General features: G+C 48.4%; 1 protein-coding gene across 2 annotated transcripts in view; it reads right to left on the bottom strand.

The window, feature by feature from the left end:
* The window catches only part of VPS26C (VPS26 endosomal protein sorting factor C), an 80518-nt gene that overhangs the window by 49035 nt on the left and 10439 nt on the right, over positions 1 to 21044 (bottom strand). The window contains exons 7-8 of one of the 2 annotated variants that reach the window (XM_088443154.1): positions 20375 to 20527; positions 20071 to 20185 (exon numbers count right to left, since the gene is read on the bottom strand). In XM_088443154.1, coding sequence (XP_088299280.1) covers positions 20103 to 20185; positions 20375 to 20527 — 236 coding nt within the window. In that variant the 3' untranslated portion in view covers positions 20071 to 20102. Of the gene's footprint in view, positions 1 to 16686; positions 20186 to 20374; positions 20528 to 21044 lie in introns of those variants that run through there. The other variant, XM_088443153.1, reaches the window with a different exon arrangement.

The following is a 21044-nucleotide window of genomic DNA, read 5'->3' as shown; positions in this document are numbered from 1 at the left end:
TGAAAACACGTGGTGCTGTTGCCAGGCCAAAAGGTAACGCCCGAAACTGGAAGTGGTCGCTGCTGATTGCGAACCTGAGGAACTGTTGATGGCGCCAAAGAATAGGGACATGCAGGTAAGCGTCCTGTATGTCCAATGACACCAAGTAGTCCCCAGGTTCCAGCGCCAGAATGATGGACCGTAGGGTCTCCATCCGAAACTTCGGGACCCGCAAAGACTTGTTGAGTGCTTTGAGGTTGAGAATCGGACGATATGACCCATTGGGTTTCTGTACCAAAAATAGATTTGAATAGAAACCCTGGCTCCTCTGGGAGAATGGAACCGCCACTATAACTCCAGCCTGGAGCATAGTGTGCAATACCTTCCGCAGCTCCGTAGCCTTGTTCCGGTCTGATGGGAGACCCGTGGTGAAGAAGCGAGCCGGGGGTCTGTGCCGGAAGGAGAGGGCGTATCCGTGAGAAACCACCTCCAGAACCCAAGTGTCTGTCGTAGTGGTCGACCAACACTGGGCGAACTGTAGCAGGCGGCCTCCCACCCTGGGATCCCCCAAAGGGAGGCCCGGACCGTCAGGCCGCAGGCTTGTCATCTGGCTTGGGGGCCGGACGTCTGGTACTCCATGCCTGCTTCCGGGGCTTGACCGATTTCTTAGGGCCAGCCTGTCGAGGAAACGACTGTGGTTTGGGCCTGCCCTGGGCCCTAGATGACCGAAAGGACGATGGTCCCGAACCAGAAGGAGCAGCGGCCGACGGGAGACAGGCAGATTTGGCTGCCGCCAGCGTGGCCACAATCTTATCCAGATCCGGACCGAAGAGAACTTCTCCGGTAAACGGCAACGCTTCCAGACCTTTCTTGGAATCTGCGTCCGCCTTCCAGGATCGCAGCCACAAGGTGCGACGAGCAGCTACCGCTGCTGAAGAAATTCTAGACACCAGAGTACTAATGTCTAGAGCCGCCTCGTTGATGTAGGTGGCCGAATCACGGAGATTGCCAATCAACTCCGCCTGATCGGCCGGACAGTCGGATTCAAAAGAAGCCTCTAATGAATCCGCCCAGCGCTCCATCGCTCTGGCAACCCAGCAAATGGCCATAGCCGGCCGTGCTGCCCCCCCTGCAAGGGAATAAGCTGACTTCAGGCAGATTTCTACCTTGCGGTCCGTAGCATCCTTAAGGGAGGACATGGATGGCATCGGCAATGTGGCACTACGGACAAGACGGGTCACGTGAGAATCCACCTGTGGAGGGGATTCCCACTTCGCAAAATAATTATCCGCGAACGGATAAGCCACCGCCAGGCGTCTCTGCGGCTGGTATCTTTTGCCAGGTTGTTTCCACGCCTCCTCTAAATGGTCCACCAACTGACCCGAAAGAGGAAAGACTGTGGCATCGCCCTTCACATCTTTGAAAAAGGCATACTTAGATTTAGCCGCTGGGGGAACTTCGTCCTCAATCACCAAGGCTGTGCGGACCGCCCGAATAAGTCCAGGAATATATACTTTGGACTTAGCATCAGCGTCCTTAGTATGGAGAGGTTCCTGATCGTAAGGATCTAGAATCTCCCCATCATCAGACGTCCCTTCGTCATCCTCATAAGGAGCGGACAGAGACGCCACCGGCCTTTTATGAGACCGCATCACAGACTCCCCTTGCAACACATCCGACAAGTGCTGTACAGAACTCGTCAGGGAGTTAACCCACGCTGGCTCCTGAGAACCCGGGAGCGGGGAAATAGGGAGACTGTGGGGTACCACCAATTGTCGTGGGAACCCCTGCATGGGTGACGACACCACAGACTGCTGGGACAAACCCATCGGAGTAAACGCGGGCTGCGGAGCTAACTGGCCCACTAAAGCTGTTAACGCCTGAGCGAAACAAGCCCAGGGCGGCTCCTGTACCGGTGCTGTAACCGTAATAGGCCGCGCCATGGACAAACACTGCCGGCAAAGGCCCTCCGCGCTACCCTCCCCCTCCGCTAACGGTACTTTGCACGTGGTACACTGTAGCCGGAGGGGAAAATCACTTTCAGACATGATGGCACCACGTATGTGACCTCTCTCACCAATTAAGTATTAAATAGGCGAGAGACCACCCTGCAGCACCGCACCGCAAGGGCTTTAGCAGAAAGAACAGGGACAGTAATAAAGCTGACAGTTTAGATGAAGAAAAGATTACAGGCAGCAGCGCTAGCACAGTCACATACAATGCAGAGAAATAACAATTCCTGCACTAACAGCGCTGATCACTCAACTACACAGACACAGGGCCTGGTAGGACACAGCGCTGCATACACAGACCTGACCACAGCGGAGGAGAGGTATGCGGGGGGACCCAGACCACGATGCTTCCTTCCAGCGCTTGCAGCAGCGTTCACCATGCGTTCTGGAGAAGATGGCCGCCGAGGAGCAGAGAGGAGGCTGGCCTGGGGGAGGAGCGCTGCCACAGGACCAGTCGGCAGCATGCAGAGAGGGCTGTGTGCAGCGGGGGAGGCGCCGGCTGTGAGACAGGGAAGGCGCGCTCCCCTGGCATGCATTTAACCCCTGGGACGCCGCAGCGCTACCGCTCTGCTGCGGTCCGCTGTCCCAGGGGGTAGTGGAAGCGCAGGTTGGTCGTCTGGCTCCACGCTGCAGCCAGTCCCCAGGGAGCCCCCTGCCTGGGGACTTAGGACCATGTGATCAGCGGGGACCCACCGCGGGACCCCGCTGCTTACCTCTGTCCCCCTTGAATCCGGCCATGATCCGGAGCATCTGGGGTCACCGCTAGCTGTGACCCCAGACGCCCACCAGCATCCCCGGATCAGTACCGGCGTTCTGGTACCGGCGGGGTGTAGGGAAGACAGCATGGACGTCAGGACTGACTGTCCATGCTGTACATCCAGTTGTGCAGCCACAGCTGCATGAAGAATAAGCTTCAGGGGCTCTTCTAGCCCCCACTCCAACAGGTGCACCCGACTCCGGCCGGGCACCAAACTAAACTGAGGTGCCTTGGCCCGGGGGCGGGGTATAGGAGAGGGACCTAGTGCATCCTGGGAGGCTGAAAGCTTAACTCTTTGGTGCCCTGCGACTGACGTCACACCTATACCCCAAGGTATCCTGTGGATACCCTATGGACCCTGAAGTAGAAAATAATTTAGTATTAAACCAACATAAAAAAATATACATGCATATAATAGAAGTGCTGCAGTATACCCTGGGTAGTCTCACAGGAAAGATACCAAATAAAACAAACCTAAAACCAATATTCTAATAAATACGGCGTATAAATGTAATTTAAATTTAACCAAAGAAAAATTAACACATAAAAATGTATAAATTACTAATAAATAAATACTGTGTGAGCAACCTATACAAATATATAAAAAAAAAGTTTAATAAACATGATATATAATTCAAATGTTATAACAAGCACAAACATGGTTATAATGTGTTAGGAATAAATTATATAGAAAGGGTATTTTAAAACACCAGAGATATGGACCAATCCCTTTTTTTGTTTTTTGCAAAAGCATTCTAAATAGGCAATGGAGGCTCCAAATATAATTACCAGGTTCCTGCTCAGTCCTATAGGGTGCAGTAATAAAGATCCAGCAGGGTTGGAATAGCCTGCAGCTTTTGCAGTCCCTTGACTGTAAGATGCTCCCAAATAGTAATGTTCCAGTGAGGCTTGGCTTGTAATCATCCAGTTTTAGATGGAACAAAGTCTCAGTCTCAAGATGGTAGGCAATGGGGGGGGTCCAATAGAGTGCAAATCTCTGGTAATCGGCCTGACGCGTTTCCCTGTCACAGACAGCTTTTTCAAAGGCAATATGTGTTTTCCTCCAATTCAACATGTATAAATACCCCTTCTCATTAGAGAACAAACATAAGCACCTGTGCTCTTCATTAAGACGCACCCTAGTGCACATAGTAGTATAACCATAGTCACAATATAATAATAAAGGAAGCTCACACAGTTTAAAGCATACAATATAAAATAAGATAAAGATCACAATAAAAATACACTTGATACCAAAAAGAAGACAGATGTATTTAAGGAAATGATTTGTAAACTAGAGCCATATATCTAAATGGAAAAAAAAAATGGTATATCTAGATAATATGAAGTGCATCTCAGCGGCAAAATATGTGTCTAAACAATGTAATCCATTTATGTATGTTTTCCAGCAATGATTTTTTTTCTGATCACTCAGTGCATATAAGAATGGTCACAGATCCAGGTTGTTCTGCGTATGAAAGATCAATCGTGTGTCTGGATGTCTCAAATTGCGTCTCCATGACTCATCGTGTCTTTATAACATAATCAGTTCCTACATCCTCAATATACACCATACAATTAGAAGACGCACGGTGCGTCCACCAGACGCTAAGCGCGTCCACAAGGCACATATAGCGTCACATGGGACGTCCATGTATCGTGCTATGTGGCATGTATTGCGCCTATATAAGCAACCAATACACTAATTCTCATTATGTATTTGTAGAACACGATGATTTATCCGACCATTTTAATCTAACATATATCAACAGAAATTATACTCCAAATCATCAGATATACATACATATTAACCTAATAAGTAATGTAAAAGAAAAGATTGTCTTAATAGTTATTTGTAAACATTTTCCAATTTCTGATAAATATCGATGAACCATCCTTCCAAAATGAAGTATAGAAAGTACCGATTCCATCACTTATTTTTTAGCATTTGAAAAGTGAGCATTGATGTATCAAAAACTCTATAGCTGTGAGGAAACATACATCACAGTCTCGCTTCTCCATCCCAAAAAGTGGGAGTATAATAGAAGGATATAAAACCATAGAATCTGACCAAACACATGCATTGTGGGTAAGCATGGAGCCCTGTGTGTGCATAATGTGACCTGACAGTCGCTAAGATGCACACAGAGAGCGGCACGCATATACTTACAAAATGCAATTCCGCTCAATTGCTTCACTCAAACCATCAGGGATGATGGTATTGCACTTATAGATCCAGAACAATTCCTGTTGACACAATCTCTGATATCTATCGCCCCCCCTAAAAGTGGTGGGTATCTGTTCTATCCCTACTAATTTTAAACCCTCTACCTTACTATCATGAAATGCAAAAATAATGTCTTGAAACACTGTGCTCCACTGTCTTTATTAATAAGGTCTCTTCTGTGCTCCAAAAACCTCTTCTTGAGAGGTCTTGTAGTTCTGCCCACATAATAATGTGGGCAGGAGCACATAAGGATATACACCACATAACGTGTATCACAATTGATAAATTGTTTAAAATATATTTTTAGATGTAATTTCTCCAGAGTTTTTGTTTTATTCATTGTGTGGTCGCACGTTATACACCTTTGTTTTCCACATTTAAAGATCCCACAAGGTTTATGTAAAATCCACCTTTATTCCCTATCTTTGCTTGTGGTATAGGTCTTAGATGGCTTGGAGCTAGAAAGTTCTTTAAATATTTATTCTTTTTAAAAACTCTCTTAGGTTTATCTGATATGAGATTTTTAAGTATGGGATCATGGGATAGAAAGGAGTAGTTATGGTTAATAATCCTTTTGATTTGTTGAGAACATCTATTATATTTTAAAATAAAGGTAGTAGACTTATCGGCTACACATTCTAAATCTGATCTTTTTTTTATTATTTTTATTTGTTTATAGATTAATAAGATCTTTTTGGTTTAGACTCCTGGTAGCTTCTAGGGCTTTCCTTAGCATGGGTTCAGGATATTGTCTCTCTCTCAAACTATCCAGCATTTTGTCAGCTTGTTGGTCAATCAATTCTATGGTGGAACAGTTCCTCCTTATTCTATGTAACTGACCCTTCGGGATATTAGCTTTCCAGGGTCTATGGTGTCCACTAAGAATTTGAAGATACTGTAGTTATTAGAGTCCATCGTTTTACTAAAGTTCAAACTCATAATTTTATCATGCTGTATGTAGAGGGTCACATCCAAAAAATTAATGGGGAAAAAGGGATTTTGGATTATGACTGGGAAGACACCTCAAACTGTGAGGGTGACTCCCATTCTGATTCAGGGGTTTCGATGTTGATGGATGTGGTCAGGGAGACTTTGGGCAGAATTTACAAAGCAGCGCTTCTGTAAGCCGCTATTCCCGGCGGGTTGCAGGGGAATATTTTAAACGGCACTCTGAGTCAGTGAAAAGTCTGGCGTGCTTTACACACAAATTTTACAGTGTGATTGAGCGTAGGGTTTCCATCCTGAAATGAGGTACCCTGAGGAATTTATTCAGGTACTTGAGATTGAGGATAGGTCGGTGGGCGCCGTTCGGTTTTTGAACCAGAAACAAACTGGAATAATAACCCGTTAACTGATAGGGAGGCCTCCTAAGTAGAGGGCGTACCCCTAATAGACCACTTCTCTCACCCAGGTGGCTGTAGTAGTCTGACACCAGCATTGGGCGAACTGAAGAAGTCTGCCTCCCACGCTGGGATCCCCACCCCATCAGGCCGAGGGCTTGTCGTCTGGCTTAGCAGCCGGCCGTCTTGCACTCCAAGTCTGTTTCTTGGGCTTGGTAGTTTTCTTGGTGGTTGACTGCCTAGGAAAGGACTGAGTTCTAACATTACCTGGGGCCTGATAGGTCCGAAATCCGAGACCCCGAGGGAGCCGAAGGCAGGCTTAGCCGCTGCCAATGTATCCACAATTTTGTCCAAATCAGGGCCAAACAGGACTTTACAGTTATAAGGTAAACACTGTAGGCCAGGTCGCCATGGCTACCAGATTTTGCAGTGAGGGAGGAAGCAGATCCTCATCAGCTCTGGTGGAGATTTGTGCCTGTAGTATTGCGGTGTTCTTATCATGCACAGGAGTGCACGTGCTGAGTGTTGCCTGCGGTGACTGCTGTGCCTCTGTCCTTCCCGGCCTGCACTAATGTCTCCTCTCCATCCTGGCCTGCTCTGATCCCTGCTGTCTGTCTCAGTCTACGCTGATCCTCCTGTATGTCCCGGCTATCTACTGTCTCCTATCTCCGGCTGCATAGAGCTTTCCAGTAATAGGGTCTATGCGAGGCCAGGGATTGCGTAGCGGCTTCAGAGGGATAGTGGTGTGACCATGAGGGGAGGGGCGGGGGGGGGGGGTGTTTGTTGTACTTTATGGCACCATTGTTTTATGTGAAATGTGGTCCGTTATTACTGGAGGGTGGAGCAGGGGAGCTGTGCAGAGCAGTGAAGTGGCCACCATTTTACTGTATCCATTCAACTGTGACCATTTGTGGACTAGTATAGTGTATATAACACACAGAGCTGTGCTCCTACCTCAGTCCTGTAAATTTATTTATTTTTTTTGGGAGGGGGGGGGGGTGTAGTATCCTTCAGGGATGACATGGAAGGCATAGGGAGTGTTGCGCTTTTAACCAAGCGCGTTACATGGGAATCCACCGCAGGTGAAGTCTCCCATTTAGTAAAATAGTCCTCTGCAAAAGGGTGCGCGTAGGCCAGACACTTCTGCGGCTGGTAACGCTTTCCAGGTGTTTTCCAAGCCACCTCCAGTTGTTCTACCAGCTGCTCGGACAAAGGAAATATAGCTGCGGTCGCCTTTATGTCCTTGAAATATGCATGTTTGGACTTAGGTGCTGGAGGTTCGTCCCCCTCTATGACCAAGGCTGCCCGGACAGCTTGCATCAGACCCGGAATATATATTTTTGATTTAGACTCTGACTCTGCGTCCTCAACACGCGAGATAGATTTATCCGGGAGCAGCCCATCATCAGATGACATAACATCATCATCATACAGAGTATATTAAGACAACAACGGCAAAAATCTTTTTAGCCGGTCTACTATTGGATGCCGCACCTCAGCCACACTTGGTAATGCAGTGGGAATCGTATTAACCCAGGGAGGGGATAACACCTGCGTGGCTGCAGCCGGCTCTGAGGGGGCATAAGCTGCTGCTATATGAAGCCTAGCAGGGAAAACACAGGAGGGACAGCTAAACGTCCTGCAATGGCCGTAAGTGCTTGTGCAAAGCACGCCCAAGGGAGCTCCTGCGGAGTAGCAGAGACCGTGTAGAGGGACCTGGAGAAGCAGAACACCTCAAACATAATCCCTCAAGGACCATGTCTCCCACCCTTAATTCCGCTGTACACTTTTTAAATAACAGCCAGACGGGAGCCACATTTGGCATATCACTCTCACTACCAGATATGGTGAAGAGGATACCAATATACTGTATGTGACCCACCACACAGAATAACAGACGGTGAGGCTGCACCCTGATAACACTTGTATTAGGGCTCAGTGAGGGGAAAAAAGACACAGGGAAAGTAAAATGGCTGACAGATTTAGAAAGTGAAGCTGAGAGTCACATACAATGCAGAAGAACAACACCTGCACTTAATGGCACTACACAGACTTATGGAGCATACACACGGTCAGATTTGTCAGATGAACGATTTTTGACTGCATTAAAATTATTGGAATCGTCCAAGTCTGACTGCAAACACATCAGATGTCAGATATCGTTATCTGACCATCGGGAACGCGCATCGTTCATCTGACAGATCTGTCAGATTTTCCTTCAGATATGAACGATTTTTTAAATAGTTATCGTTCAGATCTGAAGAAAAATCTGACCGTGTGTATGCTCCATTAGTGTCTGGCAGGATATAGTGCTACGTACACTGACCACTTTTAGGAGAGGTATGTAGGGGAACCCGGGCTCCGCACCCCGTGTGATCTGCGACTTAGCTGGGACAAAATGGGCGCCAGAGACCTCTGAGGGGGCGGATCCGGAGGAGGAGAGCTGCCACCTTGCAGGCACACCGTGATGGAAAGGCATGCTGTGCAGTGGGGAGGAGCGGGCTGTTGACCAGGGAAGGCAGCCTCCCCTGGCCAGCGTTTAACCCCTGGGATGTTGAAGCATATCCGTAACGCTGCAGCCTGCTCCAACCTGGCTGGCTCCACTTGCTGTCATTCCCAGGGAGTCCCCAGCCCTGAGGGAAAAAGACTGCGTCTCGGCGCGTCACCATCGCGGTGACAACACCGCTTACCTGAGTCCCCGTAGCGCGCGACCGCAGTCCAGGGATCCGTACAGGCATCTCAGCGGCGGTGGGGTGATGGAGCGGCATCACAGACGTCCCCTTGACTGTTCGCACATGAAACTAAACTAGTTCTCCCCCCCCCCCCCCCACGTAGCAGTGACCCGACTAAGGTGCCTCTGGCCCGGGGGCGGGGTATAGAGCTAGACCCAAGTGCATCGTGGGACAAACATTTACTGCGTAAGGTGCCCGGATGACTCTGCATCACCTATACCCCCAAAGTCACCCTGTGGACCCTGAAGTACAAATTGGTGTTGTAGTCAATGAGCTGGAAGTGAAAAAAACGCATGATAACGCAGGGGGCGAGGTCTGTATAGGCGAGTGCAGAGATAGCGCCATCATGGTAACTGCAATAACCGTCTCAGCTTATGTTTGTCCTATTAAGGTATAAATGCCAGTGAAAGGATTAGACACCCTGGGGACCAGTCCATCCAACTCACCCTCTGCAGAACACAAAGATTACCTTAATAATGTGACAAAGTTGGATTTTTTTTTTCTGGTTTACATAAAACACTGAAGGCTGTGGTGCCATTGACATGGACACACATTTGCTGAAACAAGGGCATTCATCTGCTGTCCATGTCCTTGCTAGGGTGACACTGATCATAGTCAGCAAATTAAAAACAGGATTTTGGTACTTACCGTTAAATCCATTTCTCCGATTCCACAGGGGACACTGGAGCTTCATGACAGTGGGGTATAGACGGTGGGTTGAGTTGAGCCTGGCACTTTAAAAATCTACAAGTGTGACTGGCTCCTCCCCCTCTATGCCCCATCAACCCCAGTTTTAAAGAACTGAGCCCGAGAGGAGACGGAGAACAGACTGAAGAACAGAGAAGGAGAACAGGAAAAGAAACATCCAACATACTGACACACTGCAAGAACACAGCAGGCTGCAGTGATAAACAGTCACACAATAAAAACAGACAAAACTGCAACAGAACTGAAGCAGAACAAGCAACTGAGAACAGGCAAGAAGCACTGGGTGGGCGTCCAGTGTCCCCTGTGGAATCGGAGAAATGGATTTAACGGTAAGTACCAAAATCCTGTTTTCTCCTTCATCCACTAGGGGACACTGGAGCTTCATGACAGTGGGGACGTCCCAAAGCTACCCTCCTGGGGGGGGAGAGTGCTGAACGCCCTGCAAGACACTACGACCAAAATTTGAAGCAGAAGCCGCAAAAGTGTCAAATCTGTAGAAACGTACAAAAGTATGAACCGAAGACCACGTCGCTGCCCTACAAAGCTGTGAAGCCGAGACACCTCTACGTGCCGCCCAAGAAGTACCCACAGAGCGCGTAGAATGCGCAGAAATGGATACCGGCGGTGGTCGAGCAGAAGCAACATATGCCTGACGAATAGTCAGACGAATCCACCTGGCCAAAGTTTGTTTAGACGCAGGCCAGCCACGCCGATTAGCATCATAAAGGACGAATAGAGCCTCTGATTTACGTAGCCCCTCAGTACGGGACACATAAATGCGAAGTGCCCGAACCACATCCAAGGAGTGAGAATCCCCAGAAGAGTCCGACAACGCTGGCACTACAATCGGCTGATTCAGATGAAAACCCGAGACCACCTTGGGCAAAAAGGAAGGCCGGGTACGAAGTTCCGCCCGATCTTTGTGAAAAATCAAGTAAGGGGAACGGCAGGACAAGGCTCCAAGTTCAGACACACGTCTGGCCGAAGCCAGGGCCAATAAAAGGATCATCTTCCAAGTCAAATACTTCAATTCCACCTCCTGCAAAGGCTCAAAGGTGGATGACTGAAGAAAAGATAAAACAAGATTCAGGTCCCAAGGAGCCGTGGGTGGCACAAAGGGGGGCTGAATTCTAAGAACCCCTTGAAAAAGGTCTGAACCTCCGGAATCAGAGCTAGGCGACGCTGGAAAAAAATAGAAAGAGCAGAAATCTGCACTTTAAGCGATCCCAAGCGTAACCCCGCATCGAGGCCTTTTTGAAGAAAAAGAAGAAGACGTGGTAAATGAAAAGAGGAAGTGGAGGATCCACGACCTTCACACCAGGAGATATAAGCCCTCCAAATGCGATGATAATGCACTGATGTTACCGGTTTTCTAGCCCTAAGCATGGTAGGAATGACCGACCTAGGAACTCCATGGCTTCTTAGGATGGCGGTCTCAATAGCCACGCCGTTAAACGAAGCCGCCGTAAATCCGGTTACACACATGGACCCTGTTGTAGAAGGTCCGATCGTAGCGGAAGAGGCCAAGGTTCGTCTGCCAGAAGGAATAAAAGATCGGAGTACCAAACCCGACGAGGCCAATCCGGAGCCACTAGGATGACGGTGGACGACTCTCGTTTGATCCGCTTGAGAATCCGAGGGAGGAGCGGAAACGGTGGGAACAGGTACACAAGGCTGTACGGCCAAGGGATCAGTAAAGCATCCGCTCCCACCGCTGCCGGATCCATGGTCCTGGAGCAGTAAAGGGGTAGTTGATGATTTATCCGAGATGCCATCAGGTCTATCTGTGGCTTCCCCCATCTGCAAACCAGTTGATGAAAGACCTCGGGATGAAGGGACCACTCCCCGGGATGAAGATCCTGACGACTGAGGTAGTCCGCTTCCCAGTTGTCGACCCCCGGAGTAAACACTGCGGAAATGACCTCTACGTGTCTTTCTGCCCACAGAAGGATGCGACTGGCTTCTCTCATTGCCATCCGACTGCGGGTTCCCCCTTGGCGATTTATGTATGCCACTGCCGTGGCGTTGTCGGATTGTATCCGAACCGGAAGTCCTCGTAACAGAGGAGCAGCCTGTATCAAAGCTCTGTAGACTGCCCGCAGTTCGAGAACATTGATTGGTAATAGGGACTCCTGCTGCGACCAAAGCCCCTGGAAGTGATTGTCCAGAACCACCGCTCCCCATCCGCGGAGGCTGGCGTCCGTGGTGACCAAGGTCCAATTCCAAATTCCGAAGCGGCGACCCGCTAACAGATGCTCCGTCCGAAGCCACCAGAGCAAGGATATGCGGGTCCGGGGAGACAGATGCACCAGCCGATGCATCTGTAGGTGGGACCCGGACCACTGAGACAGAAGATCCAGTTGAAATATTCTGGAGTGAAATCTGCCGAATTGGATGGCCTCGAAGGAAGCCACCATTTTCCCCAGGAGACGGATGCAAAGATGCACAGATACTTTCCTGGGTCTGAGCACTAGACGAACCAGCTCCTGTATGGCTATGGCCTTGTCCCTTGGCAAGAATATACGAAGCAGAACAGTGTCTAGAATCATTCCTAGGAACTGAAGTCTCTGGGACGGCATCAACTGAGACTTCTGGAAGTTCACAATCCATCCATGTTGAATGAGAATCTGATGTGTAAGGGACACTTGGTGTAAAAGGACTTCTGCCGTCGGAGCCTTGATGAGTAAATAGTCTAGGTACGGAACTATCGTCACCCCCCGAGAGCGCAAGTGAGACACCATGACGGCCATCACTTTGGTGAATACCCTGGGAGCTGACGAGAGACCGAATGGCAGGGCCTGAAACTGGAAATGAACTTCCCTGATGGCAAATCTGAGGAAAGCCTGGTGAGGAACCCAAATTGGGACATGCAGATAGGCGTCCTTGATATCTATCGACACCAGAAACTCTTCTGCCTCTAGTCCCGCAATGACAGAATGGAGAGATTCCATCTTGAACCTGTGAAATGAAAGATACTGGTTCAATGATTTCAGATTCAGAATGGGTCTGACTGACCCATCTGGTTTCGGAACCACAAAAAGGTTTGAGTAAAACCCTTGTTGCCTTTGTGCAGTGGGAACCGCCACAAGGACCTCGGCCAGCAAAAGTTTCTCGATCGCTTGACGCAAAATTAGTTGCTTCAAGGGATCGACGGGCAAACCTGTTGTAAAATAACGCCGAGGAGGAGTGAAAGCGAACTCGATCTTGTACCCCTGAGATACCAGATTTCGAACCCAAGTGTCTGGAGAAGTCCGTCTCCAAACCTCCGAGAAACGCTGGAGGCGTGCCCCCACCTTCGGATTTCCGAGATGGGATGGGAGCCCGTCATGCCACAGGCTTGTCTGCTGGCTTGGGATCTGGACGGCGGCCAATATTTGTTTGACGTCCTCTAGTACGGCCTCCTCGCCCCGCTGAAGACGAACCTCGCGATCGTCCCTGAAATCTTGCCGATGCTCGAAAGGAAGGTCCCCTAAACGAGCGACGCTTGAGGAGGTGCTGATGAAGGTAGAAAAGTACTCTTACCTCCAGTGGCCAGCGAGATCCATTTGTCCAGCTCTGGACCAAATAAAATATCGCCTGTGAAAGGAAGAGCTTCCACTGCTCTTTTTGACTCCGCATCCGCTTGCCAGGCACGAAGCCAAAGTGCCCGGCGAGCAGAGACCGCCGAAGCAGAAATCCTAGCGCCTACCTGGCCGATATCTCTGGAGGCGTCTCCTAAGTATACAGCAGACTCCTGAATATGTTCTGCCAAGGTAATCAGATCTGCCCGCGGAGTGCTGGATCTAAGACCCTCAGTCAATTGTTCCGCCCACTTTTCCACAGCCTTGTTGACCCAAGATCCTACCAAGGCCGGCCGGAGAAGTGCACCTGCGGCCGTATAAATGGATTTCAAAGTGGTTTCTAATCTCCGCTCTGAGGTTTCCTTCAATGTAGTAGCTCCTGGAACAGGTAACGTGGTCTTCTTTGACAACCGAGAAACCGAAGAATCCACAGGTGGCGGGGTCTCCCACCTCTTCCTATTTTCCGCAGGAAATAGGTAAAGAGAGAAGAAACGCTTAGGAATCTGGAATTTACGGTCCGGATTCTGCCAGGCTGCCGTCATCTGTTCATCCAACTGGAGAGAAACAGGGAATGTGACGGCCATCTTCTGTGACCTGGCAAATAAGGAGTCTTCTTAAGATTTCTGGCCAGGAAGCTCCAGAATCGTTAGAACTTCCCTTACCGCTAGAATGAGTGCGTCAATACCTTGCAATGCCTCAGGTTCTTGTGAGTAAGTCTCTACGTCTGATTCGTCCAGCATCTCCCCTTCCTCCTGAGATGAGTGATCCGCTGCCGAATCCTCATCCGACTGGAGAACCGCCGGAAGAGTCCTCTTTTTAGATGAGCGACTTACCGTAGCTTCAGGAGCTTTAGACGCAGAACCCATCGCTTGAGCAAGGCTATTCACCGAGCGGACTAAATTCTGAGCCCACGCTGGTTCTGCTAGAAAAGAAGGGTGAGATGTGCCAGGTAGATCTCTGGCAGACTCCCGTTCCCTACGGGAAGCGGCTAATTCAGAAGAAAGGTCCGCCATGACCCCGGCCAAACTATTTATGAAGGAGGGAGTGACAGACTGCGTGTTAGCACTGTCTGCTTCACATGTCTCGCACAGGGAAGACCCTTCGGAGCGAGCATGGGTAAACTTCTTCCTGCACTTAGTGCAGGCAAACAGCTTTTGTGATGCAGTTTTTTCTGTCCTGGATGTCATCATGTACTCACAGACAAGCACCACATACAATTCAGGAATGCAGAAGAAGTATAGGGAGAAGCAGAATTACAATAATAATGCTACTCAAGTATGGGAGCAGACAGAGCAATAAGGGAGGAGCAGAATTTCAATAATAATGCTACTCAAATTGCATGCAGAGCAGTATAGGAGGAGCAGAATTTCAAGAATAATGCAACTCAGTAACAGGGGCAGACAGGCATATAAGGGAGGAGCAATCAATAGGACCAGAAAGTAGTTAAAACCACCCTCTGTATTTACAGACCCCCTGTAGATGCTCTCAGTCTTTGATCTGCTCCTCTCCCCCTCCGCTCAGTGCCTGCAGTCTGAGGCGCCACTCCCGTTCAGAGCGCGCCAAACTAGCCCAGGCAGTGAAGGAGGAAGAGGAGGAGGGACCCATAAGCTCCTCCTCCTAATGGCCGCCGCTTTGTATGCGCGCGGCATACACTTATACAGTGGGACGTTACTCTCTGTCCCCGCACTGACAGCGGGGGCCAGCGGCACGACCGCCGCCAGTGATAACCGTGCCGGTGCCTTTTACACAAGCACCGGCACGCAGAGGCAGGACCGCTGTGAGCGCGCCTACCTAACAGCCAGCGCCGGTGTTCTATCACAACACCAGCGTGGCAACTGACAGCGGGGGCTGACAGCCGCGCGTTTCAGACCCAGCAGTTATTTTCACCTCTCCTGCTAGTCAGGAGAGGTGTGCTACTCACCGGGCTGCTGCGGCCAGAGCGCTGGGCAGTGAGGGGAGAGCGGGGACCCGGACACAAGCCAGTGGTAGCTGTGGCGGGCCCCGCTGAGTCTGATGACTCCTAACTGCCTAAAGCAGCCTCCCCTCCATAGGGTGACCGGACACAGGCTGCAGTAGCCGTGTGGTCCTCTCTCTGGCGGCTCCCACGATGCAGGCAGACTGTCACAGCTAACAGTCTGCCTGTCCTCTTGTGACTTTGATTCACTTTTCTATATAAAATTAATATAAGGGCTGGAGACAGCCCCTGTGCACCGGCTCTACTCGGGCACATTCTAAAAACTGGGGTTGATGGGGCATAGAGGGGGAGGAGCCAGTCACACTTGTAGATTTTTAAAGTGCCAGGCTCAACTCAACCCACCGTCTATACCCCACTGTCATGAAGCTCCAGTGTCCCCTACTGGATGAAGGAGAAAATATTTTTAAATACTTATTGCCCAAGATCATCTTCCAATGCTATCTCAAATAAACACATCCTGAGCCACCAGGCCTCATTCTATTAATAGAATACCATGGGCAGTCTATGACCACCTTGGTACTGCCAATGGCAAAATGAAATAGGAGTTTCCACGTTTCGAACAGTTTCATATCTCACATGGTTTAAGTGGTGTGAAAATGAACAAGTGTATTTGCTGCAATGTGTATCTTTCATACCACCAAGCATAAAGCCCCAAGCTCTGCCTCCTACCCTACAGTAATAATACTAAGTAAGCAGCGATGAGGAACCAACTACAGTCCCCAGCAAGAGGTTCTGCAGTAGCTACCCCCCCACCACTCAAGACGTAAACTGTTCCAGTTGCCTGTGAAGGAGTCTGGTGGTGTCAGCAGATCTACTCCTACAGCTGGTGCCCAATTACCAGTTTGTGCCCATCTCACTGATGGTAGCCCCAGTAGGACTGGTCTGTAACCGCAGGTTTAGTGACTGTAAGAGAAACCTAAACCCACTCCCATTCAAGTGGCAGATGTAGCTCATCCTCTCACACACTTTATATAACAAATCAAAAGAATTGTATGTGCAGATGGGGAGCCCTTGGTGTATCTACTCTTACATGCCTCCAGAACAAGCTGTACCAGCTGGGGAAGCCTTACTATATATTAGAAAAGGGCCAGGAACTCAAGTCACACAGCAAATACCAGTAAGATGGAGAACTGAGACATTCCCAGCGCACTGCAATCTCCACCGTACAGAACCTCTGCACGGAACGGGGGGTGTGATGAACTCATGGTGGCAACATTACTACAGCCACATAGCCTCAATGGCCATTTTTTCAGCACAACCTGAATCCTATTTAGATTGAACTCTACAAGGAACAGGAAATATTCCTTAGAGATTCTGGTCCATGTTGACCATCGATTTGGTAAAATCACTGATTTTCTGCAATATTGTTTTCACAAAGGCAAAACCAGCCTGAAAGTCAGATAGGTCGTGATGTACAGTACCACGGTTCAGGACTAAGGTCACTACACAGCCCTACCCTCTGCTACTAGTTTTTCCCCTAAAATACTGGTGGATTTGTCTTGTTTACCGTTTAGATATTACCCATGTGAATAAGGGAAAATGATGGCAAGCATCCCTATTGTACATCGGAATATTCCTACTGCATGGGTAGAAAATCTTAGTACCACAACTTCCTGAGCTCCTACAAGGTGTTCCACTGAAAGTACATTCTGTGGTCCAGTTTCTACCAAAGGGCCATTGCTGTACTCCATACCCTATTAGCAAGGGGTAACAATCACAGCTCTGTTCTGACCTCAGGTTCACGTCCGGCAGGCTCCCGTGATGTGGTAAAACCATAGGCACCTACTACAGCCAACATAGTGGTCATTTCTCTCATTGCACATATTGTGGTGTATGAAGCACACGGAGAAATACTTCATCAAAATAGTCACTTTCCTTCTTTCTCATGTTCTTTTGTACAACAGAACCAGCATCTCAGATGTCCCATGTACATGAGGGAATAAATACAATTATAATACATAGGTCACCACCAATCACTAAGAATAATGGCAGGTGAGGAGCGTGACCAGGGCAGCAGTTGAGGGGCTGTGAGGAAGGACAGGAGACCCCCATGGAGTAAGAGGAGCAATTGGGCAAAGGGTGGAAGCCTGCAAATATTGTCACTTGACTATTTGGGAAAAACTTCTCTGCAAAATCTTCTTTTGACCAAGCGGATTAGTTATTTTGGGCAACTTCTCCACCTTCTCTCTCTAAGGATTGATACATTTCCCCAAATATAAGAATAACGATGATGATGAGACGCTTACAATGGGAACAATGATCATAACTTCCTAGTGACCAGCAATGCATCCATATTATCCCCACCACACACAGATTGGACTTTACTTTATGAAAACAACTAATTTTATACTGGTGGACAACTGAGTATATGGTGTTTGTATGTGTTTGGCATCCCGGAGGTTACTTACATTACCGGCGCTAGACTACTGACGAAGGTCATAATCCTGGCACCGGCAGCCCGATGGTAAGTAGTGGGGTGGGGGGAAGGTTAGGCACTAGGGGGAGGGATAGGGTCAGGCACTAAGGGAGAGGAGGACAGAGGAATGTTGATATGTTAACCCTGTCGGGATTCTGATCGCCTTGGATCCCGACTTTCTGTATTTTTGTGTTCTGTATAACTAAAGTGAAATATTTTATATTGCATTGTGATACTCGGAGAAGGGTTATATCTAGCTCATGCTCAGGAATATTGGTTCAGCCATATTTATATTGTGAAACATAACGAACAATGGGTCTATGTATCAAGCAGTGAAAAGTGTGGAGAAGTTGCCCATAGCAACCAATGAGCTCCTTACCTATTTTATAGACTGTACTTGTTAAATTCTACTTCAAAGCTGATTCTCCACTGGCTCACTTCTTTACTGTTTGCTACATCAACCTCAATGCTAGTTTACGGACAATATATCACATATACGACGTCTTAGAAGAGAAATTATAAAATATATATAAGACTAAAAATAGTATGGGCCTGCTTAGGATTTCTAAGTGCTTTTATTGATATATGAAAACACTAGTCCTTAAAAGACAATATGACAAAATAACAAACAGCATCTTGTAACATGGACGGTTCCTATTTTAAGGTTCGTGACCTTTTGCAAGATCGTGTTTAACCCCAAACACTAATATGCGCTAACACCGCTGTGCCAACAATGAAATGTATTTATAATAGAACCGTATGCCAAGTGCCAAATAGGATTAAAAGGAAAAATAATGTGTTGCAGCTTTCTATTAAAGTCCTGGTCTGCTGTGTATCTACAAGTATATACAGAAATAAACAGTAAACATGGCGTCCAGGACTATTTTCCATTACAAAATGATCCAATCCTTTTTCTTACTGCACAATATATTCCTCCCACAGGCTGCTCCCCTCTAACCTGCTTAGCGGGAACGAGTCACCTAACCCTGGTGAGTGTCAATGTGATGTATAGCTCCAGCATTTCCCTCCTCTGGAACCTGCTTAGTGGGAGCGAGTCACCTGACCCTGGTGAGTGTCAATGTGATGTATAGCTCCAGCATTTCCCTTCTCTGGAACCTGCTTAGTGGGAGCGAGTCACCTGACCCTGGTGAGAGACAGTGTCCGTGTGATGTACAGCTCCAGCATTTCTCTCCTCTGTAACCTGCTTAGTGGGAGCGAGTCACCTGACCCTGGTGAGAGACAGTTTCCGTGTGATATATAGCTCCAGCATTTCCCTCCTCTGGAACCTGCTTAGTGGGAGCGAGTCACCTAACCCTGGTGAGAGACTGTGCCCGTGTGATATATAGCTCCAGCATTTCCCTCCTCTGTAACCTGCTTAGCGGGAACGAGTCACCTAACCCTGGTGAGAGACGGTGCCCGTGAGATATACAGCTCCAGCATTTCTCTCCTCTGTAACCTGCTTAGCGGGAACGAGTCACCTAACCCTGGTGAGAGACGGTGCCCGTGAGATATACAGCTCCAGCATTTCTCTCCTCTGTAACCTGCTTAGTGGGAGCGAGTCACCTAACCCTGGTGAGAGACGGTGTCCGTGTGATACATGGCTCCAGCATTTCCCAACTCTGTCCCTTCATCTGAAATACTGTTCCTACACTGGGGGACTCCTATACCTCACCGCACTGTAAGGCAGATTACAATCACTCACAGCTGACATGTTACAAAAATGGCACTTATTACTCACAAAGCTTTATATAGACTTCATTTCCATGTATATTTGTGTAGCCCGTATAAGCCAAGGTACATTACTTTTCTTGCAGGTTACAGTGATGTATACTGGCTGCAATGTTTGGCTACACAAAGCACCTGTTATGTCAGGATGGAGGTTTTCTGCAGCAGTGCACCACAGCCATGTGTCACTGGCCAGAGCTATGGGTCTGGGTGAGATCTTGTAAGGTGAAATGAGTCTCAGCCTGGGCACACCCCATTCTCTCTACACCCATCATACATTTACCAGTGGAAGCCCCTAAATTAGAGAGTGCACCACTCCTGGGCCTTCAAGATGGTTCAATGTCCAGAGATTACCTTTGTACAATAGAGATTCATCTTCAGTCAGTAGCAGGGCAGAATGGAATCAGAGGAGAGATCAGATTGTTCTGTATGGTTGGTAATAAGGTGTATAAGTCAGTGGGAAAACTAAGGGAAATGTTTACATTACTGCACACTTCCTGGTCTGTAGAATAAGTGCTTAGTTTAGTTTTCTTTACAAAACATGGTGTAAGTCCACGTTTCAGGAGGTATTTTGGGGGGCGGGTGGTGGCAGCATTCAGCCTCAATCACGGAGCGATCTCTCTGTAAATATCCACTTACAACTGATGGACAACACAACTCTGGCTCCGATGTCACATCCGACACAGCTGCAGCGGGAAGTTCTCCGTGATGAGATGGTCATCTTGAAGAATAACCACAACATTCATCTCAAACTCTGCCAGGAATAGAAAACATTGGTGCTCGGTCAGATCAAGTAAAATCATCACACCATAGAGATCACAGCAAGACTCTCCCTCCCCAACCGTGGTCTGAGGACAGTGCCTGAGCCCACATCAATGCACCAGACCCATTGTCTTACCCCCACCAATCACACCCAGCACAAGAGGAAGGCAGCAGAGGTTACCTATTTTGAAGTTGGTAGTTTCCAGGGTTGGGCAGGTAAACAATCTGGGAAATACCATGTAGATGGGTATAGGGAGACCTCGGCACACGTCTCCCTCCGCTATCTGGATATTTTGGATTTCAGTGGCATCTCTGGCATAGCCTTCCGCACAACCTTAGGGCACAAACACAACAGCATTACATATAGGACTTTAGTCACAAAGACAACCTGTGACTCCAGCTGCAGATGAACTACAAATCTCTGCATGCCTGGCTAACCACAGTCTTTTACTGGAGAGCCAGGCCACCTATGCACAAAGCACACAATGACCCTAATTTACTAGGCACCCACCATAAAATGCCACCACGGCTCCAGAACAGGTCACCCAATGCCCATGAAGGTTTATGCCTACTCGCTCAGAAGACACCTCCACTAGCTATAGACGCAGCCCACTGTACGGAGAGCGGCAAAGGCTCTAGATTCAGCCAACTTCCAAACACTGGTCATTTCATTGTTAAAATAAGTCATGAGAGCGAGGAGACAACAGGACTGGCTTTATTAGGTTTGGTACTTTTGTGCGTGTGGTGGTTTTTATTACATTGCTTTGAATGTGCTTCTCTACCGACATACAACCTGTGGGTGCAAAATAGGTTCCCATAGAAGTGAATGCAAAGCCAATACGCACTGGCGG

Source organism: Taudactylus pleione, unplaced genomic scaffold (genome assembly GCF_031769625.1).
Source record: "Taudactylus pleione unplaced genomic scaffold, aTauple2 ptg000327l, whole genome shotgun sequence".
Taxonomy (NCBI): Eukaryota; Metazoa; Chordata; class Amphibia; order Anura; family Myobatrachidae; genus Taudactylus; species Taudactylus pleione.
Note: the sequence above shows the minus strand (reverse complement) of the source record. Positions and strands in the feature narration are given on the sequence as shown.